This window comes from Rhinichthys klamathensis, unplaced genomic scaffold, assembly GCF_029890125.1.
Source record: "Rhinichthys klamathensis goyatoka isolate OS25496 unplaced genomic scaffold, OSU_Roscu_1.1 h1tg000051l_1, whole genome shotgun sequence".
Classification (NCBI taxonomy): domain Eukaryota; kingdom Metazoa; phylum Chordata; class Actinopteri; order Cypriniformes; family Leuciscidae; genus Rhinichthys; species Rhinichthys klamathensis.
The window spans coordinates 761,311-784,119 of NW_026606597.1; the positions used below are offsets into that span (position 1 = coordinate 761,311).

Here is a 22,809-nt window from a genome sequence, read left to right on the forward strand (position 1 = left end):
GTACTGACAGGCTCGCGGGCAGTATAAAATGCATGGGCGCAACAATTGCATCAGATTCTCTATGTTCACGCTGCCATCGTGGAAGCTGCACCAGGAGGACTAGGAATCTTTTTCTCTAAGCATCCGATGGCTTCAACTTGCCAGATTTGTGTGGGCCCCATCGACCCGACGAACATGAGTTCTGCGTAGCCTGCCTGGGCCTCGCCTCCACGTGCACCCACTGCACCCTAAGAACCAGGAGGGAGCGTTTCTCCGAGACGCAGAAGCGCGTGAAAGCGATGAGCCACGTGATGCCCCGTTGCTCGCTCCAGCCCTCGTCGAGATCTTGCTCTTCCTCTGCGCCTCGCCCCGCTCAGGGACCGGCTAGACAGCCCGCCGCAGCGCCCCGCCCCCGAACCCGATGTTCACCGCAAGCAGTGGACGGGGCCTGGGAGGAAGCGTTAGGGTCAGAGGAGAAGCCCGCGCTGCGAGAAAGTCAGCGCGCCATCCTCGGCTACCAAGCCTTCATCCTGACGGATCGGTCAAGAGGAAGAGAGAGTTCGCTAGAGGCCCCGCCTCCAAGCGCCATGTTCTGCATCATGTCCCCTGTGTTCCTGCAGGCGACAAATGTAATGTTTGTGTAAATGATGTGTCTGTTTGTGTGAGTTCCACAATAAAAACACAAAAAGAATCCCTTCACAAAAAGAGCTTTTTCCTCCTCTTACACCCAACACTGTCACTCGCGCTGCCCCAGAGCAGCACGCAATCGCAGCCCATAACTATAATGGCCTCTCGAGGGCGCGAGAGTGCCAATATTCCCCATCGTGCACGACCCCGCTCGTGCCCGATTAGCTGGCAGCCTATCCTCCACGAGCCGTTTCCCCGTCAGTGCTTCTAGCCTCGCTGGGGCGGGGCTCCAATCAAAACACGTCGCCAATTGCAACGGCGGCCGTAGAACTAACGTCAAATGTCATTTCCTAGACGCGTGGAGGGCTATTCCAGGCATTTCACTGTGGCTACTGGGAATAATTCAACACGGATATTCTCTTCAGTTCAGACGCAGACCACCCCGCTTCAATTGCGTGGTCCCGTCACTGACATTGAAGCATGGAAGTTCTCAGTCTGCTCGAGAAAGGAGCGATAGAGCGTGTCCCTCCGAGCGAGCAGGAGAGCGGATTTTAAAGCCGCTATTTCGTGGTGCCAAATAAGGATGGAGGACTCCATCCAATTCTGGACCTGAGACCCATCAACCGAGCACTTCACAAGCGCTCGTTCAGGATGACAATACTGAAGCAGATCCTGGCACAGATCCGTCCCAGGGACTGGTTCGCTTCAGTGGATTTAAAGGACGCGTACTTCCATATTCAAATAGCGACTTACAGTATGCGAGCGACTTCCTAGCGGCGCAGCTATTGGCTAACTCCTGTCTGTCTCTTCCATGGCTGGTGTAGCTCTGGTTACTATCGTAACCTCGGTTCCCATGAGAGGCGGGAATGAGACATTGTTTGATCAGCTGTGCAAGCGTTCAGTCGTGATCTGACGCAATTGTCGCGCCCATGCATTTTATACTGCCTACGAGCCTGTCAGTATTTGCATACTTCGGGACAATTGGCCAGCTGTTCCAGGCTGGCGTTAGCCCATACGATTTCAACAAAAGTGGAGAAGGGAGGAGTTCCCGCAGCGTTGGTACGCTATGTCTCGTTCCCGCCTCTCAGGGAACCGAGGTTACGATGACCAGAGGCGTTTTCCACAGAATTCAATCCAATTTCCAGTAACATGTTTTCAATCTATCTGCAGATGTTCCAGGAAAAGGAAATCAAACCAGGAAAAAAATAATATATGTAATAGGCCTACAATACATTTTCTGTTTAGTAACCCTGTTAGTAAGACTCATTTGCTTGTGTTTCTGGTTATTCTGTGATTTGGAGGATCTGCATGTCTCAGATCAAGAGATCATGCACTGCACATTGCGCATCTGCAAATAATGTAACTTGTTAAGGCAGCTATACGTCTGCTTTACTGACTTTAAGGCCTCACTCTTGTCTAAAGATCCTCATCGAGCCATTCACTTGCACTTTACAGGAACTGAATCTGACAGAATCTTCCTACTTCTGCTTTTCTCTCTGATACCCAGAGTGGGTTGCTTTATTTGTGTGGATCTGTGTGAGGGTGTTGTTTTAAAACAACAGGTTTGGTTGAAGTCAGACATGCAAGACCTTTAACAGACCAACAAGGGACCTGAAGAAATCGTGAGATTATCACCCATAAGAAGTGACTGATAATCTACCACTGATAACACTGTGCTCCTTTTGCTGTCTCTGAAACCGTCTGCAGTTCTCCATTCTTTGATATCTAAGGTTCATTGTTGTATTTAAAATGAAGTGCCTTAAATTTCCAGGGATATTTCTGTAACAGTTGCGAACCTCATATAGCAGTAAATACACACACAAATGATCACGCATTTATAGGTCAAAATCTACATCCATGGCTGAGACAGACGCAAAAAAATGTCTTTTTTCAGATCACTGAAATTGAGAAGTGAAATTTGTCTCACTTTCTACCTGCTTTTTTCAGTCAGGAATATACTAGGGCCTTACACAAGCATGTTTCCAGCAGACATAATACACTGTAAATACATTATATAAGATATTAATAGAGATATTAACCTTCAAATTGTTCCAAACCTGTATGACTTTCCACTGAACACAATTAAGATATTTAGAAAAAAAATGTTTCAATTGTTTTTGCTTACTTCATTTACAGTCAACAGAAGAAATAAAATGATACCGCTTTGGATCAATGTGATGGTGAGTAAATGATGACGGAATTTGCATTTCAACAGGGATGTTGGAAAACTCAAATACTATTATACAGAAACTGCACTAGTCAAGTTAGTCCTTGTTTGCATTTTTTTTAAATGAGCAACACACTTTTAAGCAGTCGGTGCTGTGTAATGGGAAGAATGTACAGGTTTAAGCAACACATTCACAGCTTTCCCACAGTTGCGCCATGCTAAGACTGGCAGGGAGAATGAAGCAAGAGCTAAAGGAGCTGACGTTGAGTGGATGAGGAAAGGCAGTGTGGGTGGAATGAAGCACTAGAGCTAAACATAGTCAAATGCCTCAAACACTAATGAAGAGCCAGCAGCAAATTGGAGAATGAACCAGATCATTTCAATTCCAGCTACATGTAAACAAAGAATACGTATAAATATTTTTTAAAAGTGCAAAGCCAGTCACAACTCAGTTTGTATAAACCACTTTACAATAAAACATCTGTGGGGCTGTAAATATAAAATTGAAAAAGATTGCAATGTTTTCATCAGAATAAAATAAGAAAAGAAATAGTGTTTTCTCATATGCATTTTGTGTGCACCTCTTGAAATAGCATTGGAGAAAATAGACTGCTGAAGTAGCTGCGACACATGCAGTGTGTATTAATATATAAAGAAAACAGTGAAAGTCATCAGTTTTAGCCGGGTGTGCAGGCAGCTGTGTGTTGCACCAGGGCCGCAGTGAGCTCTGTGGTTTGGACAGCTTGAATCGTGGTGAAACGGAGCAAATACAATAGCAGTTTTAAAAACATCACAACTTTATTTAGAAATGTACTAATACGCTGAATGCAAGATTCCCAAAAGTCTTTTGTGCATTGCTAAGCAGACGAAAGAAAGTAGGCCTGTTAGTGATCTAGAAAGAAACCATGACTGTTTAATACAAAAAGTGGCTCTCACAATATTCTAAAATAAATGTATAAATAAAAAGGGAAACTGCTTTGCAGGAACAATATGAAAGTAACAATTCATCCAAAATGGAAATCCTGTAATCGCCGTTCTAAACCAGTATGACTTTTTCATCCGTGAAACAGGATAAGGGATTATGGTTGATGAGTTCATATAATTCATATTATACTTCTGAAGTCATTCAATTACATGTGTGAAATTCAGAGAGGCAATTAAATCATTATGCATTCAAATCTTGACCTCCCAACTCGAGTCTAGCGCGCATGCGAGAACAACTTTGTGTTTCTACATAAGGGCAGTGCAGTGAGCACTCTCAAGCCCATATAAGCAGAAGAAGGTGGAAAATAAGAGATTTTTTTCTGGCATCCAGCATCAATACAAAATAATTAAAATTTTGTGAGTCACTGCATTAAAAATATGCAGCGCACATTTTGCTGCAAATCAAAGGATATGCAACATTAGATAAATCATTAGGTATCATGAACTATGTCTAGTTTAATGCTGTTCATTCCAAATAAATTAAAAATATTTGCAACCTGAAATGTTCAAATTTATTTGTATATGCAGAACTAAACATTAACCAAGATTAATAAAGGCTGCAAGTGTTGATCATCGTTTTTTTCATGTTTGCTATTGCAACTAATGTTATCATATAGGCCTACAGAATTTTATTTTGAAGTTTTAGGCTACAGCTCAATTTGATACAATATGTAACAAGGGTTCCCTCTCTATTCAGGTGCTCAGTCAGTTACCTGACAAAGGTTAAACCCCTGAGCAAAGACAACAAAGACATAACTCTTTTTTTGACACTGAGATTATATGCTTAAGCAGTGCAGATATTCAGAGGCAAAATATATGTTCAGTCATTTTCACGTAAGCGTCCTTGTGATAACAACAGGTCAGTATAATCATCTTATAGGTCACCACGTTGACAAGTGGATCATTTTTGCATCTAGCCAGTTTCATGTTTGCAACTAGTTCGATAATAATGTCTCACTTAAAAAAAAAATACAATTAAGTACACACACCCTTTAAATTTAGAGTCGCAAGTTATGGCAAAAACATTATATAATTGTACAATTCATAATACAAATTGATAAATCAGCAGGGATGGGCAGTATTTCACATGTATTTAAAATACGTATTTGAAATACAGAATACTATTTTGTATTTTAAAGCCTTTGAAAAATATCTAATGTAATTGGTTTAAATATATTTAAGTTTAGTTTTTTCAAAATACATAAAATACTTGTACCAGTCAATCTCTTTATTAGGCTGCTGATTTCCTGTATCAACTAGTTCAGGCCCCCCAACCCCAACTTTCATGCATGTGGGCTGCAGCTGTACGACTAGCATTGGGTGAGCACATTTTCTGCATTAATAAGGAAGAAGATAAGGTGAGGATGTCATGGTCAATTCTATTTGTTGATTAAGTTTAAATTGGAACATTATTCAGATTTACTATCAGTTTACATAAAGAAATAAAAGAGCAATGGTAAGGGTGAAAATAGTGTTAGCCAACCCGATCTCACGGCAATTCGTACGAATTTTACACAAACATGTTGTAACCAATCACGTCAACGTGCGGGACAAGGCTTAGCATATCATTAAATATTCTGGCTATACTAAATGAAGCAAAGGGTGTAGAGTTACATTCAAGCTATTTTAAGGCGTGAATAAATTATTTTCATGAGAATTGTTTTTTAAATGTGTAATTTTGGTGATCAAATATGAGTTTTAAGGGATAAAATCATTGACTACATGCAGGGGGACGTTAACTTTTTCTATATAATTGGAAATATATCCATGCAGCTTTTAGTGGACAGGAGTTATTGACATGATAGAGCGATAAAGAAACATGGGTGAGTGAGTAATAAAGAGCAGGACGTGCTCAATGTTATAAAGAGTTATTATAAGTGCAATATCCTGCAAAAGAAAAAAATCACTATTCGCACACTGACTGGCAGCTTTCTGTGTATGGCTAAATGGTTAAATACACATACAAGTATGTCAAAATCACTGCTCTTGACTGAATAACTTTTGTAACTTTAATATGAATCAATTTATATTTAAATCATCTAGTGGAGACTATGCAGTGTTTTATTTTACATTTTATTACTTTATTAAATTTCCGTAGTATTTCTTACTTAGCACTCTTTATTTAATTTGTCTCTTTTTTTGAGTTTTTTTGAGTGAAAACAAAAGTTTCTAAGCAGTTGTATACAAAATCTTCTTTGCATTCAGAATAGGTCCAGACAGATTGCAGCCCAATAGCGATACTTCACTGTTCACGGTTTTTCACTCCCAATTTTACATGCATTTTGTGTATTTCCAAAATACAAAATACTGTATTTATATTTAAGTTAAAAAAATCAACACAGTATTTAGTATTTTATTTTGACATTATAACTGAGTTTAAAAAAAAAAACATTTTCATGTTTGCCCATTTCTTTCTCTGTAAATCAGTTTGTTATGGGTTGGGTTGGGTTTTGTTTTGATGATAGTGTTAGCTAATACATGCAAACATGATTATCCTACATTAACATAATGCAGACATAATATTGTACATAAACTTAAAGATAATCACTAAGGGTTTTTATCATGTGATATGCCTGACTCTCTTGTGTGTACTTTTTATTCTTAAAGGGGCCATATTCTTTTGCAATTACATATCCTTTATATAGAATAAAGAAGTGTGCACACAAACACTCACAGCCATAAATGCAAATACAATCTTTTGTTATATACTGTAAAAAAAAAAACAAATCTTTATCTTCCTGCTGCAGCTTAGCTTTGTGATAAGTTAAACATGTGGTAGATGAGGCAGTAAATGACATCATACGCTGTATTCAGCTCACTAATCACTTAGTTTTGATGTTTTCAAAGCATTCACTGTAGGTAAACTGTCTGTATGCACACATGAATGAATGAACGAACATGTATGCAAGTTTGTCCTCTGTAAATAATTTTTTTATGATATTGTTATATACATGACCAAAAGAAAGGCAGACAGATGGTTTGAGACAGGTGGAATGTTTGATAAAGACGGTAGATTCTTTCATCATAGTCATTCAGGATGTTGTATCTCCTCTCCCAGAATGTACTGATGCAGATAGGACATGCAACACAATCAATCAGCCATCTTGTCTGTTACTAGGTTATCTGTCTGCAGTCGGGATGAGGCTAAAGCCCAGACTCCAACCAACTAGAAGCTTTTCTAGTTTATTTATGGATCAATCATTTGTTCCATTTTTTTTATTTGGGATATATTTGTCCTCGGATTTATTTTATATATATATATATATATATATATATATATATATATATATATATATATATATATATATATATATATATATATTTTTTTTTTTTTTTGTAAAATATATATATTTTTTTAAAGTAGGAAAACAGCTTGGAAAGTTTGTACATAAAAGAAAACTTTTAGCTTAATACTCTGAAAATGGCACCAATTTTCTGTGTATTTTCATCCGGCATTAAGGACTTTCCATAGAACGACAAGCACTATGGAGGTGGACAGGAAAAACAGCGGTCAGCTGAGCTGTCTCTGATTGGCCATTGGGGGAGGTGACACTTTACGCCTATTCTAACTGCAAAGATAAAATCCCCACCTGCCATTACCCTAAAATCAGGAACCTCCAGCGGATACGCACACACGCTTACCCACACACCCCAAAAATAAAGAAGTAACAAACAGAAACTCTGTCCCTTTTTCGACGGCCACTGTCAGAGTAGGTTACCCTTTGCAGTGTATCTCTGGTTGGCTTCTTTTTTGGGCCCTTGGCGATCTCTGAGGCCCCCTGCGTGATACGGTGCATGAGTTAGATCATTGGTTTCATTTGTTAAGAGGAAATTTAGCAGAGTTGAGCAATGGTACAGGGACAATTTTGAAAGCCCTTGAGAAAGCATCAGAGTTGCCGATCGAGTGTCAGGCGGCGAGGAATCCATGCTGCATCCGTACAGAATGGAGGGGTACATCATCCCACCAGTGAGTATTTTATTCTCTAAATGGTCTAATTATGATACTGCTGCTTGCTTCTGATAGATGCGTAAAAATTGCTGCCAGCGTGTCAAAAGGCATTATGAAGATAATAGTCATTGTGGACATAGTAGCTGACTGACCAGCTGGATCTTTTTTGTAATATTAGTGTTTGACATCCGTCAGTCTAAATATCTTGAGGATAATTTATTTTTGTTTGTGTATTTTTTTTTTTTATGTAAAAAGTCAGCGTTAGTTTCGAGATGCATACGTGCTTGCGCCAACCACTTTAAAACAACAATATATTGAGATTCAGCTACTCAGATGTACATTTAAACATCTGATGTTTTTAGTGTAATGAATAAATGTCTGTAATTGTAGCTAACGTGTAGAGGTGTGTTTATTGTAACAGGCTATGATTAACATCAATAATGAAAAAAATAAACTGTTCTCCAAAATGTATAATAATCATAATTTCTATGTAGAAAGAAGAGAGTAGAGAGAGAGTAACCTGGACTGGCTGGATGTCACAGACACCGTCTGTACAAAAAGATTACTGGGCAGTTTTAACCAAAGATGTGAGGCTTTTCTTATATGCTAAAGTGTATTATTATTTCTGTATTGGCTCCAGTCATTCAAACTGGTCACTCTTTGTTTCTTATCTATTTGCTCAGCAGCAAACAGAGGAAATGTTTGAATCAGAGATGTATCGACCCCAAATGGAGTATCAGTATATAATTGATGACGGTCAGAATGGTGAGTTTGTATTCTTTGTTATCTAAATTTATAAGCTACACAATAAGAAGGTTGGTTTTTTTTATTCATAAAATCTAAAAACAGTCCACAAATAGCTGATAAACTGATGATAAAATAATGCAACTGTTACAATAATCCAAAGTTACAATAATGTGCACTCGAATGAGGTTACTAGCTGTTGGCTCTCAGCCTCCTGCCCAAGATGAGTAACACACGCAAACTAATTAGCATGTGGATGCATTTTAAAAATAGACAACATAAAGGAAGAATGTAGAAATTAAAAATATCATATCTACTAACTATGTTTAACAACCTTATTTCTTATATATTCTGTTTAAGTATGAATTGCTCGGAATAGTTTTATTTTGCATAGTTCAAATAAATAAAATGTTCAATACACATGTGTGTATTGAATAGCCTGTAGTGTTTGATGATTTTACATTAGGCCTATACAGTGTTTTTTTTTATACCAAAGATAATGTAAGGTTTAATATAATTACATTGAGTAATTTAAGTGAAATATGTGCATATATATCAATCACAGGCCAAACGTTACTAAATTTAGCTGAATTTAAAAAGCCAGAAGTGGTACTAAATGAAAGAGCCGTTTGGGAGCTGAAAGAGCCGGCTCTTATACTGAGCTGAGCCAAATGATTCGTTTCCCTAAAAAGAGCCGGAATTCCCATCAATGATTATAAACAGGTAATTGATACCAGAATAAAAGTCATTCAGAAACAATTAATCAAAACCACAAACTCATAATTCAGTCAAATCACAATCTGCCTACAAATTATAATTGAAATCATAAAGATAATAAACCAACAATTCATTTTAATTTAGAATGAACAAATGCATTTAATGTAATGTAATGTGAGGAAATGTTCATTTTCCCCTTTTCAGCCCAAGTTAAGCAAAGTGCTTTGACTAAATGGGCTGCATTACTGAAGATGTCTTCTTACGTATGATCTGTTTTATTATATATTACTGACTAAAGCCCCAGCTAATAAAACACTTAAGGGTTTTAACACCTAGAGAGGCCCATGTATAAACAGCACCTTTTTATATTGAGCTAACGGATCAAAATCACACCCAGGGCAGCTGGGCCTGAACTGTAAGGGGGACGTTAGGAGAGCGAGCGAGTGGAACCGGGCCAGTGACCTAGCACAAAGCAGGAAACAGATGCCTCGTTCTGACAGGCAAGAAAACTACAGACGTAGAACGACAAATATCCCCAAGGGTTTCTGTCCAAAATGAGACAATATTGCAATTTAGCTATGTAGGCATCTAAAATTGGGTGCTAAACTGTAACAGCAGTCTTTGAGGTTGAGGACGGAGATTGCATTTTGCTACTGTGTAGGACTGTGGTACAGTTTATAGTGATCTTTGGTTAGACATTTGTATTATTTAGTCAGCTCTGTCGTCAGACAGCTATGTGCTGATTTTCGAAGAAGTTAAATGACAGAAGCTGAAACCAGTTTTGAGTTTCGTTATACAGCAGTGGAGAAATGTACATTTTCCCCCCTTTTTCCCCACAAGACCATTTATGTAAAAGCTATTTCTGTTCAGTGGAGGTATGTGCACATATATGTTTCTCCAGAGAATGTAATAAATGTAATGTATGAACACTAGTGTGATTGAAGTTCAGTGAAATTAGATTCCTTAGAATGATTGGTTCATTTACCAAAACAGATCATTTAAAAAATCGGATACATTTGATCACCCATATTTAAATCTTCCATTTAGAGATCTAACCGTTAAATACAATAATTAAAAAAAAACCAACAACAACATGCATGCTTGAGGCTATTCAAAAACAGCAAAGGAAATGGTGGTGTGAACAGGAAACAGAGTGACACTCGGTCCCAGCGCAGTGAGAAAGTAAATGTAATTTCTTGCATGCGATTGAATTGACAGACAGCATATAGCTACTTGATTTATCAGTTGCTTGTACTAGCTTACACAAAGCATGTGACGTATTGTCACATTTCCTTCAGTTGTTAAAAGATGCTTTCTACTGACCTTCTGTTTCAACTTCATTGTCCTTGTCTAGATCACGCATGGGATTATAATACACATCATGTCCATCCAGTGGATTTCGAGAACTTGCCAGAGAGCCACTTCACAGAGCTACAGAGCGTGACGCCACTACATGCATCGAATGTGCATCGCTTCCCAGATGTTGAGTCTGGTCATTTTATTGACCCAGGCCTGACCGGGCATCACCTCACCCTGCCCCCTCCACAGGTGAGATCTGCATTACCTATAAAACACCTCATATTTAATATCCATTCACTTTCACGTCTTTAACTGTCCTTTTATGTGCGAGAGCTCTTCTTTGTACCTGACGTGTTTTGATGCCCTGTCCTCACACGAGTTCTTTGTGAGCTTTGGTCACATTATTGGTGACGAGAAGTAACCATTTTGTTTAATACAGTGTAGGAGACATTTAGGAACAGAGAAATCTTTCGGAGAGATACTGCCAATGGGTTTAGTAACTTTTGAAACTTTCCTTAAGTTTCACCTGTGCTTTGCGATACAAGTGGGTGTTGATGCTGGTTAGGCGGTTGTAGAAAGCATCTGTGCCCAAGCTATTGCTCAACTAAGCCGTATCCTGACCAAAACTCAACAGTGTCACCGTAACTGCAGTCTGCATACTCATCAACTGCCATTACACAGAACATCCCCACTTACACAAACAAAACCGCTCTTTATTGTGACACAAACACACAAGTGCACAAATGTTAGAGCTTAAAAAAACTAAGCTGGAACACTTTGCATACACAAAAAACATACATATGACGTTAGCATGTATACAGGAACCATATTGTGATTAAACCCATATTCGTTTTTTAGCCTCTTTTAGGCAGTTTATTAGAAAATAGCTACATTCTAGAGACTTTCTACATCGCCTTGGCCTTTTGGTGTAGGTGATATTTGAACAAAAAGAGGATATACGTCTTGCATATCCATCAATGACTCCTCTGTGGGTGGAAAATCAAAGATCACCTCTTGAAAGAGATCATTTAAAATCTCTTGTGAATAATGCAGTGATTGATTTCCCTTCCTTTGGTTGGACCTCATCTCGAAGGCAGACTCTAACCATAAAGCCTATCGCAAAAGAGAGCTTTTCCTTTCTAGACGTCCTTGTAGGAGGAAGCAGAGATCCGTCCACCACGGACTGATATACTGCCTGTCATACTAGCTTAGTCTCACTGAAAGGCGAATGATGCTTGAAGAAAAAAAGTTCTAGTTTTCAGCTCAGTTTATAATAACATTACATTTTTCTGATCATGTACCGTTTAAAAGTTTTCGGCAGTAAGATTTTTTAAAATGTTTTTCTCTTATGCCCACCAAGGCTGCATTTATTAAAAAACTAAAAAAACAGTAAAACAACATTTTGAAATATTGGTACAATTTAAATAACTGTTTTCTATTTAGAAACTTTTTTTATTATAATTCCTATGATGGCAAAGCTGAATTTTCAGCATCATTACTCCAGTCTTCAGTGTCACATGATCCTTCAGAAATAATTATAATATGATGATTTGGGCTCATGAAACTTTTATTATGATCAATGTTTAATTTTTTTTTTACTTGTCTTATGTAGCCATAAATATTGTAAATCTAGACTACATTCTACCAAGATAACCAGAGTTTCCGCCATAATAAAAGTTACTACAGTAATTGTCACTACTAAAACCATAATACATGCACAGTATATGAGATCTCCTTTAAACAGTGTAAATATCTTACTCATTTTAGTAACTGTTATTTTGGTGGAGAGTGTGTTTGCCATGGTAATTTAATCTGTAGATTAGTTTTTTACACCTCAACCCTAAGCAATGACTTAAATGGGCTCTATGCACAGCGGTATTTCCGGTGAAGGTCTAAGGATGCTGGATTACTTCCGCCGATCGTAGAGTCCAATGCTATACCGAGAATTTATATTGGTTTTTATACTCTATTGCTATACTAAAGAAACGTTAGTCACAAAAACAGACAAAACAGACACCCCTCATTTTGTTCATGCTTCTGTGTTTATTATATTAAATAAACATAACTATATATAAAATTACATCTCTAAACGTAATAAAGTTTCGTTTCAAAGACGAGAGGACAGTAAATTTTGAAGACTCTGCCATAATCGCGTTTTCCTCGGTTTTCCTCCGCTTTAAATCTCCCCAACCGGAAACGCAAGAGCATCCTTGCGTCAAACGCGGAAGTTATGCGTGCATATAGCCCATTGAACTCTTTGAGAGAAAAAAAATGCGGCTTCCTTGGCCGAGAAGACAAGTATCACTCTATCGTGCTGAAAAGAGGAGAAATGTAAGAAATATTCTTTTTTATATAAGTATTTTCAGGGCCTAAATGCAAAACAACCACAATTCCAGCTGCAGTCTCTGGCCCTGTACAAAAAGGGTGCAGTATAACAAATGCACAAAGAAATAGTAAAAATGTTCCTTATGAAAATACTGGAAATTTCTAAATATTGTATGACTGTCATGTGTTTTTGAGGACACTCTCCTCAAGTCATCAGACTCTGCAACCGTCATGTCACAAGAAACTGCAACCCCAGCACTGTGTGTGAAATCGCACGAGACTGCTATGATCCTTGACACTTTGGGTTTTTGTAAGGGCTTTACACTGAAGCGGTTTAACTGAAAAACCTTTCAGATCTCTCATAACATTTCCTTTCTTTAATATATATATTACATACTGTACATTGTATGTATGAGTTCGATTGCATCATATTCTGCAGCTTGAAGTTTCACTGCACTTTTATATCAACATTAAACGTAAAGTTCCTCTTTCTTAATGTTGAACAAGGCTGAAATCTCCAAATGACAAATTTCAGACCACCTGATTGCACAAACCTGGTTTCCACATACTGTATAGCTCATATTATTTGAGCCATTCAACTGCATGTGAATTTAGCACCACCCTTCATAATAAAGATTCTTAAATTGCTCTTTTCAAGAACCACTTGCTGTATAGAGTTCTTGAGTTAGCTCTGTACTTAAGAAGAAACGTTCTTTACTAAGTTTTACATGCTCTTATTGGTTCCTGGGTTCTTTACAGCACCAGTATGTTTTCTAAAGAACTATGGTATTAATTAGTTGATTCTAACTGGAATCTTTCTTTTGTGTGTGTGTGATCTCTGATAAGTATGTCCTTTATGTCTTCACAGATGACATATTTGCCACGGCCATCAGTGTGTTACCCTCACAGTGTACAGCCCTCTCCTCTCCAGCGCAGCTCGGATGACGATGACCCCGGCAGTCGCAGTCCTCCGTTAGAGGTGTCTGATGAGGAGTGTATGAGAGACCACATTACTTCAACAACAGGAGTGGAACATGGTAAGGACAAAGGCAAAGGCAAATTTCACTTCACTGACATGAACACAACGATAATGATCTATGGCAAGCGGATAAGTGATGCAAACCCAAGCCAACTGTTATTGAAACAGTATTGTCAGTAACTGTTGACTGTAGTAATCTTCTAGATGTACACTCTTAAAAATAAAGGTTTAAAATGGGGGTTTTGTAGCGATGCCATAAAAGTAGGCCCTGGATTCGATTCAGATTTGATTCGATTAGATATCGATTATTTTGGATATATATATATTAGGTACAGTAGCCTATACGTCAAATTTTCTCAAGGAAAAAAAAATTTCAACTAATGCTGTAAACTATACATGGGAGTCAGTTGGTGCTAAGGCTGTGCGATTTGAAGAAAATATTTAAATGCAACTTTTCTGACAGATATTGCAATTTGATTTGTTCATTTTGTCAGCTATTTTTTTTTTAGACATAGTCCTTTGTCAAATGTACTTTTTTAGTTTTTATCATATTTAGTCACCCTTGTCCTGTTTTTTGTTTGGTCAAGTTTTAGCCTGAGCATTTTAGTCTAGTTTTCGCCAATGAAAACTTAGTCACATTTGAGTAATTTAGTCATTAGTCACACTCACATAGCATTAGTCATGCTATCTAGCTAATGGTTAAATTGATCAATATTTTGCTCAAAATTATAATCATAACGATTGTTGTAATTTGAGAAATGTATTTTTTTTTTTTTACATTTAATCGAAATTATTGCACTTTCACCTATGTGACCCTGGATCACAAAACCAGTCACAAGTAGCACGGGGATATTTGGGGCAATGGCCAACAATACATTTTATGGGTCAAAATGATCGATTTTTCTTTTTACGCCAAAAATCATTAGGATATTAAGTAAAGATCATGTTCCATGAAGATATTTTGTAAATTTCCTACTGTAAATATTTAAAACATTGATTTTTGTGAGTGAATGCAGCACAATCATAGGCCAATCGCAAACATAAATGGACAACTTTAAAGGCGATTTTGTCAATGTTTCGATTTGTTTGCACACCCAGATAGTTGTGTCTCCGCCAAATATTGTCCTCTCCTAACGAACCTAACATCAATGAAAAGCTTATTTATTCAGCTTTCAGATTATGTATAAATCTCAATTGTAAAAAAAATTACCCATGTGACTAGTTTTGTGGTCCAGGGTCACCTATAAGCACAAATCAAGAGAATGTTAACCCATTGGCTAAGCATTACCTCATCTTGTTTCCTGATTTATTATAGGCTGGCTATTTATCATATAGGCCTACTGGTAAAACAAGAAATGTGCACATGGTTGCCAGATTGCAAAGATTAGCCTAAAACACTGGGTATAACACACGTTCTTTCAAATGTTCAACCCCAGTTGGTAGGCTATACATTAGCCTACAATAATAGGCTATACTATAGGCATACGGGTAAAATGCTGACTAACAAACACAAATTACACTCAAGGAAGTTTTTAAGTTAGACCGACTAACTTTAAATTTACATTATTTCTACTTGCCGGATTGAAAAACATTAAAAATTATAATGTATAATATTATTAGGCCCTACAAGGCTATAGGCCTATTTAGCAAAATGCTCCTCTCTAGAGTTTTTTTTCTAGCTGACCGTTATGGTCACTAAATAGCCTGTTTTTTCCTGAGGTAAATGTTACGTTACATGACATTGTTTACAAGCGGTTTTAATGACTTCTGACGGATTTCGGTAAGTTGTAGGCTACTTTATTTTTTAACATAGCCTACCTTAAGATGTTTATTTCGCGCTGTAACCATAGGCTGTAACTGGTCTGGTTTTAAAGCAGAAGAGATGATCAGTTCAACTTCACGCGTGCTCCGCGCTGCCGCTTCTCTTGAACTCAGGTGTTTACAGCGATCTGTCATGCCACTGTAAACGGTATCCCCTCCCCCTCCCCCCGTACTAAAATAGACAGAATTTGAAATCTGAGACTTTGTTTCAAATCAAAAGTAACAAGCTTATTGCGATTTATTGGATGGGAGGCGGTGGCGCGCTACAATGAAATCAACTGAAAACAGGATAGACTAATCGATTCTTGGGATTTAAGAATAGGCTTAGTCTAGGCTCGTAAAAATGAGAAATGATTAAATCGAGAAATCGATTTTTTTTTTACCCAGCCCTACATAAAATAATATTTTTTTGCAGAGAACCTTTCAGTCAACAGTTATTTTTTTTTTCTTAATGTAAAGAAATTTTAATAATCTTAATGACCTTTCTCCACTATTAAGAACCTTTTGTAGGCTACAATGGAAAGGTTCTACAAATGTTAAAAGTTCTTCATAGAATCATTGATGCAAAAGAACCTTTATTTTTAAGAGTGTAGGTGCTGATTTCCTTTGTTTTTCAAGGTAATAAGAAGAAAATTCGCTTGTATCAGTTCCTGCTTGACCTTCTGCGAAATGGTGACATGAAGGACAGCATCTGGTGGGTGGACCGAGAAAAAGGAACATTCCAGTTCTCTTCCAAGCACAAAGAGGCTTTAGCAAACCGCTGGGGCATACAGAAGGGAAATCGCAAGAAGATGACCTACCAGAAGATGGCAAGGGCACTGAGAAACTATGGCAAGACGGGAGAAGTCAAGAAGATCAAGAAAAAGCTCACCTACCAGTTCAGTGAAAAGGTACTTGGGAAGAGTCACACAGAAAGGAAGATTTACATGTAAACATATGCGCAAAAATGCGTGAAAAAGACTTGGGGAAAACAAGAGAAAACCTTTTTCTTCTGTGAAAACAGAAAATGACTGGACCTGAACTTTTACCATAGTTATGACCCTATGGTTTAAAACTCAACGATTTTAATTTCTATTCCTTATTCCTTCACCTTTGCATTAATTTAGTAAACCTTAAGTCATTTTAAAATTTCACTAGTTTTTGTGCTGCAGGACCAACATTTACACACGTCTGTACAGTGTATATATATATATGGGGAGAGCACACATTTAAGAGAGCAGATACAGGGAAAATTAGTAAAGACAGTTGCAAACTTTACCACCACACATGATGGAAAAAAAAAATCACAAAAATATAAAAAGCAGAAGTGAAAACCAATGACACAGGCTCACGCAGCACGGAAAACTCTGTCACGTCTGGGTAACACACACACACAGACACATTCTCTGCTCATGTTTGTACTGTCTTTCTCTCAAGATCACATTCAATCTAAAAAAAAAAAAAAAATCTTTATAGAAACTAGATAAATAAACATTAATTGTCGATACAAAGTGAGCAGCGTGTTTGCTGTGAACCATTTGTTCATAAAGCTGTATCATATTTCAGGGTAATTTCTCAGCAGTGTAATGACTCATTGTAATTGTTTAAATATAACCTTAAAAAATAAATCCTAAGAACTGTGGGAAAATTTGAGATAGATCTGTCGTCACATGGAGTGACAATTAATTGTCCATTTGAGACAGAACTCTTAGGCTTGGCTTCACATACAGGGATTAGATTAAACCAGGACAAGGCTTTAGTTCAATTAGGACATTTAAGTAGCTTTTATAAATGTGTCTTACAAATAAAAACATTACTGGTGTGCATCTTGAGACAAAACAATGGAACTGACATATTTTAAGATGTCAGTGCAAGTTGCCAAAAAAAAAATAAGGCTATGACAAGCTCAAACATGCATTTTAGTCTGGGACTAGTATTAAACTGTGTTTGTGAAACTGGGCATTAATGACTTGGATTAAATTGAAGTTGGCACACTGATTTTCCCAAAGGAATGTTTAATGGTACTCTCACCAAAAAACATGAAATTTCAAGCCACATACCTTTATCAGACATACTTTCAACAGTATGCTGCACTTTGTTTTAAACTTAATCCAAGTTATTAAGAGTTATGTCTCAAATTGATTGTTTATATATCTCTTGTGCCGTTTCAGTTGTTTTTGAATGTTCATGCTTTTCAGCATTTGGATTAAGTTATTAAATGATGATATAAGAATTATTAAATGATATAAGTATAAGTGTTATACAGGTGAAACTTGAAAAATTTGAATATCGTGCAAAAGTTATCATTTTGATGATTATGGCTTACAGCTTATGAAAACCTCAAATTCAAAATCACAGAAAATTTGAATATTACATGAAATCAATAAAAAAAAAGGATTTTAAATACAGAAATGTCGGCTCTCTGAAAAGTATAATCATGTATATAGTTATATATACTACATATATTAGTTTCACCTTTTAATTTGAATTACTGAAATACATGAACTGTTGCATGATATTCTAATTTTTCGAGTTTCACCTGTATCTTCAATAGATGAGAAACTACTCAGAACCACCAGTTAAATACAACACTTACACCAAAACCTCAACTGAGAGCAAAACAACCTCTCAGCGCCCCCTTCAGTAAGACCACTGAACTGCTAAAAACAATATTTAAGATTATTTGTCAAATAATATATGTAAATGAAACCCATCAAATTAAAGGTCATCGATTAAATTTAATTTCTTACAAAATAATTAAAGAAACCTATAAACAGTGGTTACTGTGGAAAAAATTCATGCAAATATTCCTGGATTCACATATCCATTCTATGATTTTTTTTACCCTTGGGCTGCATCTGAATCATGCAAGCACACTCTCCATTCAGAGTCCCTTTTTTCAGGATGCAAAGCAGCTTATCTTTCTGAATAAAAATAAGTCCAATCAGGAGGTCTTCTGTAAGCTGGAGGGTTTCACAAGAGGAACATACCACTGTAGGTAAAGAGGGGGATCATCACAAAAACTTGCAGAATATAAAACGACATCATCAAAGCTTAGAATTGTCTTTAAGTTACACAGTAAAAAAAGGATGATCACTCTTCAGAAATTCAACAATGGTACGTATACCTCTTCTGTCATTCCTGCTGTCTTCCTTCCTTCTGTGTTGAACGGAGGCTTCAAAAACCCTTTGAAATGCAGCTTCACCAATTCATGGAATGTTTTCAAGGAATCCTGAAATATGAAAAAGCAGCTCTCAAGCTAGGATAAAGACACAAGGTGCATCCCAATTTGTGCACTTGTGCATTATTTAATGTTTTGTTGTATAAATAGTGCGAGTTGTGTTCACACACTGAAAATTACAAATAGAAAGACTAGATGATGCACTTAATTAACCGAAAAAACAAGTGTGGAATGTTGGACACTTCATGCACTGAACTGTTGCAGCTCTAATTACGTAGCAGAGGGGGAGGGGCTATCAGACTCCAATGCTAAATGCTAAATTCTAAAGCTAATACACTTCACATAGTGTATACTGCATCATTTGGGAGCAGACGCAGACTTTGCTCAAACAGTTGAATAGTTCAGCCATGAAACTATCGCCACGTTCCGATTGGTTCATTTAATGTAATGTTCCCAGCCAATCTATTTCACGTATACATCACAGTTTCCCTATATAATCTCTGTGCACTATGCAAATTCTCATTCTAGCCCTCTGCCTTCCCCAGCACCACCTGCCGAGATCTGCTATGGATTATCCTTCTCCCTCTCTCTAGCGGCAGCAGTGTAGCAGATCTAATCCGCCAATACCAAATCTGTGTACATTCTATTTACATTAATAAAAATGTTTTACAAACTATCCCCAGACTAGTTGTCATGAGTGAACAGCTGTATATCTCAAAAGCATCATCTGCATCAGTAAGGGTGTGTTTTAAAAATATGATGAATATGATGTTAAGATCAAATCATTCACTCTCACACGGTCATTTACAGGCAAATTTCACCAACCATTTTAATTGTACTGTTACATGGTTAAAATAAGAAATCTGAGCTGTTCTTACCCATCCTTCATGTGAGCAGATGTATGTGAACCATCTCAGCCCTGCAGCCACATGTGTGATCTCATCAGCATAAATCACCTCCAACACCTTCACTGAGCTTGTGTCTCCATGAGAGGCGAAGCGGGACAGAGTCTGAGGGTGCACATCTAAACCTCTGTGTAAAAACAATGAAAATAAGTACATACGTATGTGAGACAGTACATATGTATGTGAAAATAACAGATGCTAACAGACATGAGATGTGTTTTACCTTGCCTCATGGACCATGTGCACTATAGCTAGCCTTGCCAAAATGTCATGAGATGTATCGGTTGCTGACTGCCATAAACCTTTTTGAAAAGAAAAGTGATAGATTTTGAATCTCTAACATCACCTATGCTAAGTGAAATAAGTAAAAAAGACAAACACATGAAAACACGGACCATTGTGTACTGGTAAAGCACCAAAGAAGCTGCCAAGTTCCATAATCCTTTGCTCTAGTAACTGATAATGCTGCAGGAGAAGGTTATGTCAGATTAATGTGAATTACTTAGTTAGAATTTTGCCTAAATAAATTAAAGACGTCAACATTCAAACCTTGGCTTCATCTCCTGCTACTTTGACAAAGTCATCAAAGAACTGGCGAGGTAATGGCTCTCCAGTGCTCAGTCTAAATGTGGAGAATCTTGCTATCACATCCCAGGACAGGTCTATTGCCCACTGCTCTATGTTAGCAAGTGAGTGCAATAAGGCAATCCTACTCGCCTGATGGAACACAAACCATTATTCTTCAATCAACTTTCTGTTGAATAAAAAATAGAGTCTAAAAGGAATAAAGTTTACCAGTGTGCCGCCTTTGCCTCGTTTAATTTTTCCAGGCTCCACAACAGTCAGATTGTCTTTTCTGTAGGGATGCGCAGGGGGGCTGGCCTCTCCAGTTTCTGTTATTTTCCCGCTGTTCCAGTTCTCTTGCACCATCTTGGTCAATGAAACCTACATGTCACAGAAAAACAAACAAGCAGAAGTCATGTGATGATCTCTGTTGCGCAATTAAATACAGCACTGTGATGAGGGATACAGTTTAGTCAATCACTATTTGTTAAAGGACATTTCCAAACCTTTTCCTGTGGGTCTGGGGTGTGAAGAATTTTGGTGGCCCACGCGCAAAGAGTGTTTTCTGAGGAGTTTAATTCCATGGGCAAACTATCTGCAAGGAATACAGCATGTTTTGTGTACTACAACATTTCATATTCACAATTAATATATACAAGTTCTGCCATTCCTCACCTTTGCCGGTTATCTTTGTCACTGGGATGGGACAGAGGGACAGTGTGCTCTGAGTATTTATATACACTTTTCCATCCAGTACTCGGACATCATACACCTGGTTCTGGTTACAATAATATGAGACGTATCAAGAACACTTGCAGGTTTATCACTATACACATTATATGGATATATTCTATCCACAAATGAAAATTCTGTCATGATTTACTCACCCTGATGTTGTTCCAAACCTGTATGCCTTTCTTTCTTCTGCAGAACACAAAAGAATATATTTTGAAGAATGTTGGTAACCAAATAATTTGTGACATTTGACTTCCATTGTATGGGCAAAGACAAAAACAACAACCATTTCCAAAATATCTTGTTTTATGTCTCACGAAAGAAAGTCATACAGGTTTGGAATGACATCAGGGTATGACTGTCAGAGTAAATCAAGACAGAATTTTCATTTTACGAAATATCTCTTTAACATGGCCCATCATAACAACTTGCCTGTAGTCCAGAGGAAGAGGAACCAGTTTCAAGGCTGAAATCAAAATAATGCCATGGGCAAATCAATGCCAGTTTCCCATTGCCCAGATCCTCAATATCACCTTGCTCAAGTGGCCCCCCTGTTGAGCAAGAGATCATGATATACAGTAGAACAATTCTCTCAATTTACTGTATTACAGATATCTGTGATATTTTCACAGGGATTCATAATTAATTTGTAACTTTTTATGGACCTTTGTGGGCACCAATTGTTCAACTAGAAAGTGGAAGTTACATAAAACAACCATCTAGAAAAATTCTCTAAAAACTTTCTGTGTAGACAAAGGCATTTGAGGGAAGCCACAAGAAGGCCAAGAGGTGAGAACGGAACAGAGACACCAGTCAACAATATCAAGTTTTGCGTAACATTGTTTTGTATGAGAGGGCACAAAAGAAACTGATATTCAAGAAGAACCATATACTCATATGGAATTTGTCAAAAACATAAAAGTAATGTAGTTGCAATTGACACAAAACTGAATCTAAAACCAAAACCAGTCTGTCTAAACAAATAAAAAAACACTTGTCTTGACCAATGCATAATGCACTGGAGTTCTTTAGAGTCATAACTAACCTTCATGTGGGCAAGATGAATCCATAGCCCAGAATTGATCATGCTCTGTATGAACCAGGACTATATGCTCTCCATCATCTGAGTAAAACCTTAAAAATATTTTTATAACATTTTCAAAAAATAGAAAAAGTGTATATAAGAAATATTGTACTCAGGTAGAACATAAATATCCACATATTTTACTTTTTTTAAATACATGCATGTGGTCTCTTTTGGACACCATTGCCTTTTTCTAATTTAAGACACCTTTTCCCCTTGTGAGTTATTTTTACTAAACAGTTATTCAAAACATATTCATTTGTCACGTAACATAGATTCACTTTTTAAAAAACGCCCTTCCGAAACGTTATCTGTTATACAGAATGCCCTCTTGTGACAGTTCACGAGCATCATATATTTGTGTGAGCATATTATACAATGACATGCGCTTACTTCGTGCATGGTGACTTAAATTTAGATTTGTCTCCCACACACTGCCAGTTTCCAGCCTTGACAATGTCTTTAAGCGCATCAACTAAATCCTTCTCGAAGTGATCCATTCAGAAACCCTTTATGGCTCTTCCACTACTGATCAGGAGCCATGTGGCTACTAAAAATCTAAAAACACCGTGGACAATTTTTGTTAAACTTCCGGGTGCGACTTATTTCAAAATAAAAGTTTACAAATTATAGGTTTACTTATTTTTGTCTTTAAATTTGTTTATTTTTAAAGCAAGTGTACGAAAAACCTTTGAGATTATCAAATATAAAATACTGGCGTAAAGGCATATCTAATCACTTGGGAAATACTGTATGATCTTCTAAGGCGC

At 37.2% G+C, this 22,809-nt stretch overlaps 2 protein-coding genes across 5 annotated transcripts; one reads left to right on the forward strand and one right to left on the reverse strand.

Moving 5' to 3' along the window:
* Positions 1–7,356: 7,356 nt before the first annotated feature.
* spi1b (Spi-1 proto-oncogene b) lies at positions 7,357–17,223 on the forward strand. 4 transcript variants are annotated; one of them, XM_056247961.1, is made up of 6 exons: positions 7,357–7,724; positions 8,201–8,293; positions 8,393–8,471; positions 10,522–10,715; positions 13,660–13,828; positions 16,210–17,223. In XM_056247961.1, exons 1-6 carry the CDS (start codon positions 7,683–7,685, stop codon positions 16,521–16,523), a joined length of 891 nt encoding a protein of 296 aa, XP_056103936.1. In that variant the 5' UTR covers positions 7,357–7,682; the 3' UTR covers positions 16,524–17,223. The 4 variants fall into 4 exon arrangements, with proteins under 4 accessions (XP_056103936.1, XP_056103935.1, XP_056103937.1 ...); XM_056247960.1 differs by having other exon boundaries at positions 7,358–7,724; positions 8,390–8,471; XM_056247962.1 differs by lacking the exon at positions 8,201–8,293 and having other exon boundaries at positions 7,358–7,724; positions 8,390–8,471.
* Positions 17,224–17,556: 333 nt separating this feature from the next.
* si:ch73-314g15.3 (uncharacterized protein LOC368688 homolog) lies at positions 17,557–22,595 on the reverse strand. Its single transcript, XM_056247959.1, has 12 exons — positions 22,433–22,595; positions 22,001–22,089; positions 21,388–21,506; positions 20,896–20,998; positions 20,727–20,815; positions 20,452–20,601; positions 20,206–20,373; positions 20,052–20,121; positions 19,880–19,958; positions 19,630–19,783; positions 18,698–18,802; positions 17,557–18,562 (listed from the first exon to the last, which is right to left on the reverse strand). Exons 1-12 carry the CDS (start codon positions 22,537–22,539, stop codon positions 18,515–18,517), a joined length of 1,281 nt encoding a protein of 426 aa, XP_056103934.1. The 5' UTR covers positions 22,540–22,595; the 3' UTR covers positions 17,557–18,514.
* Between the last annotated feature and the right edge of the window lie 214 nt (positions 22,596–22,809).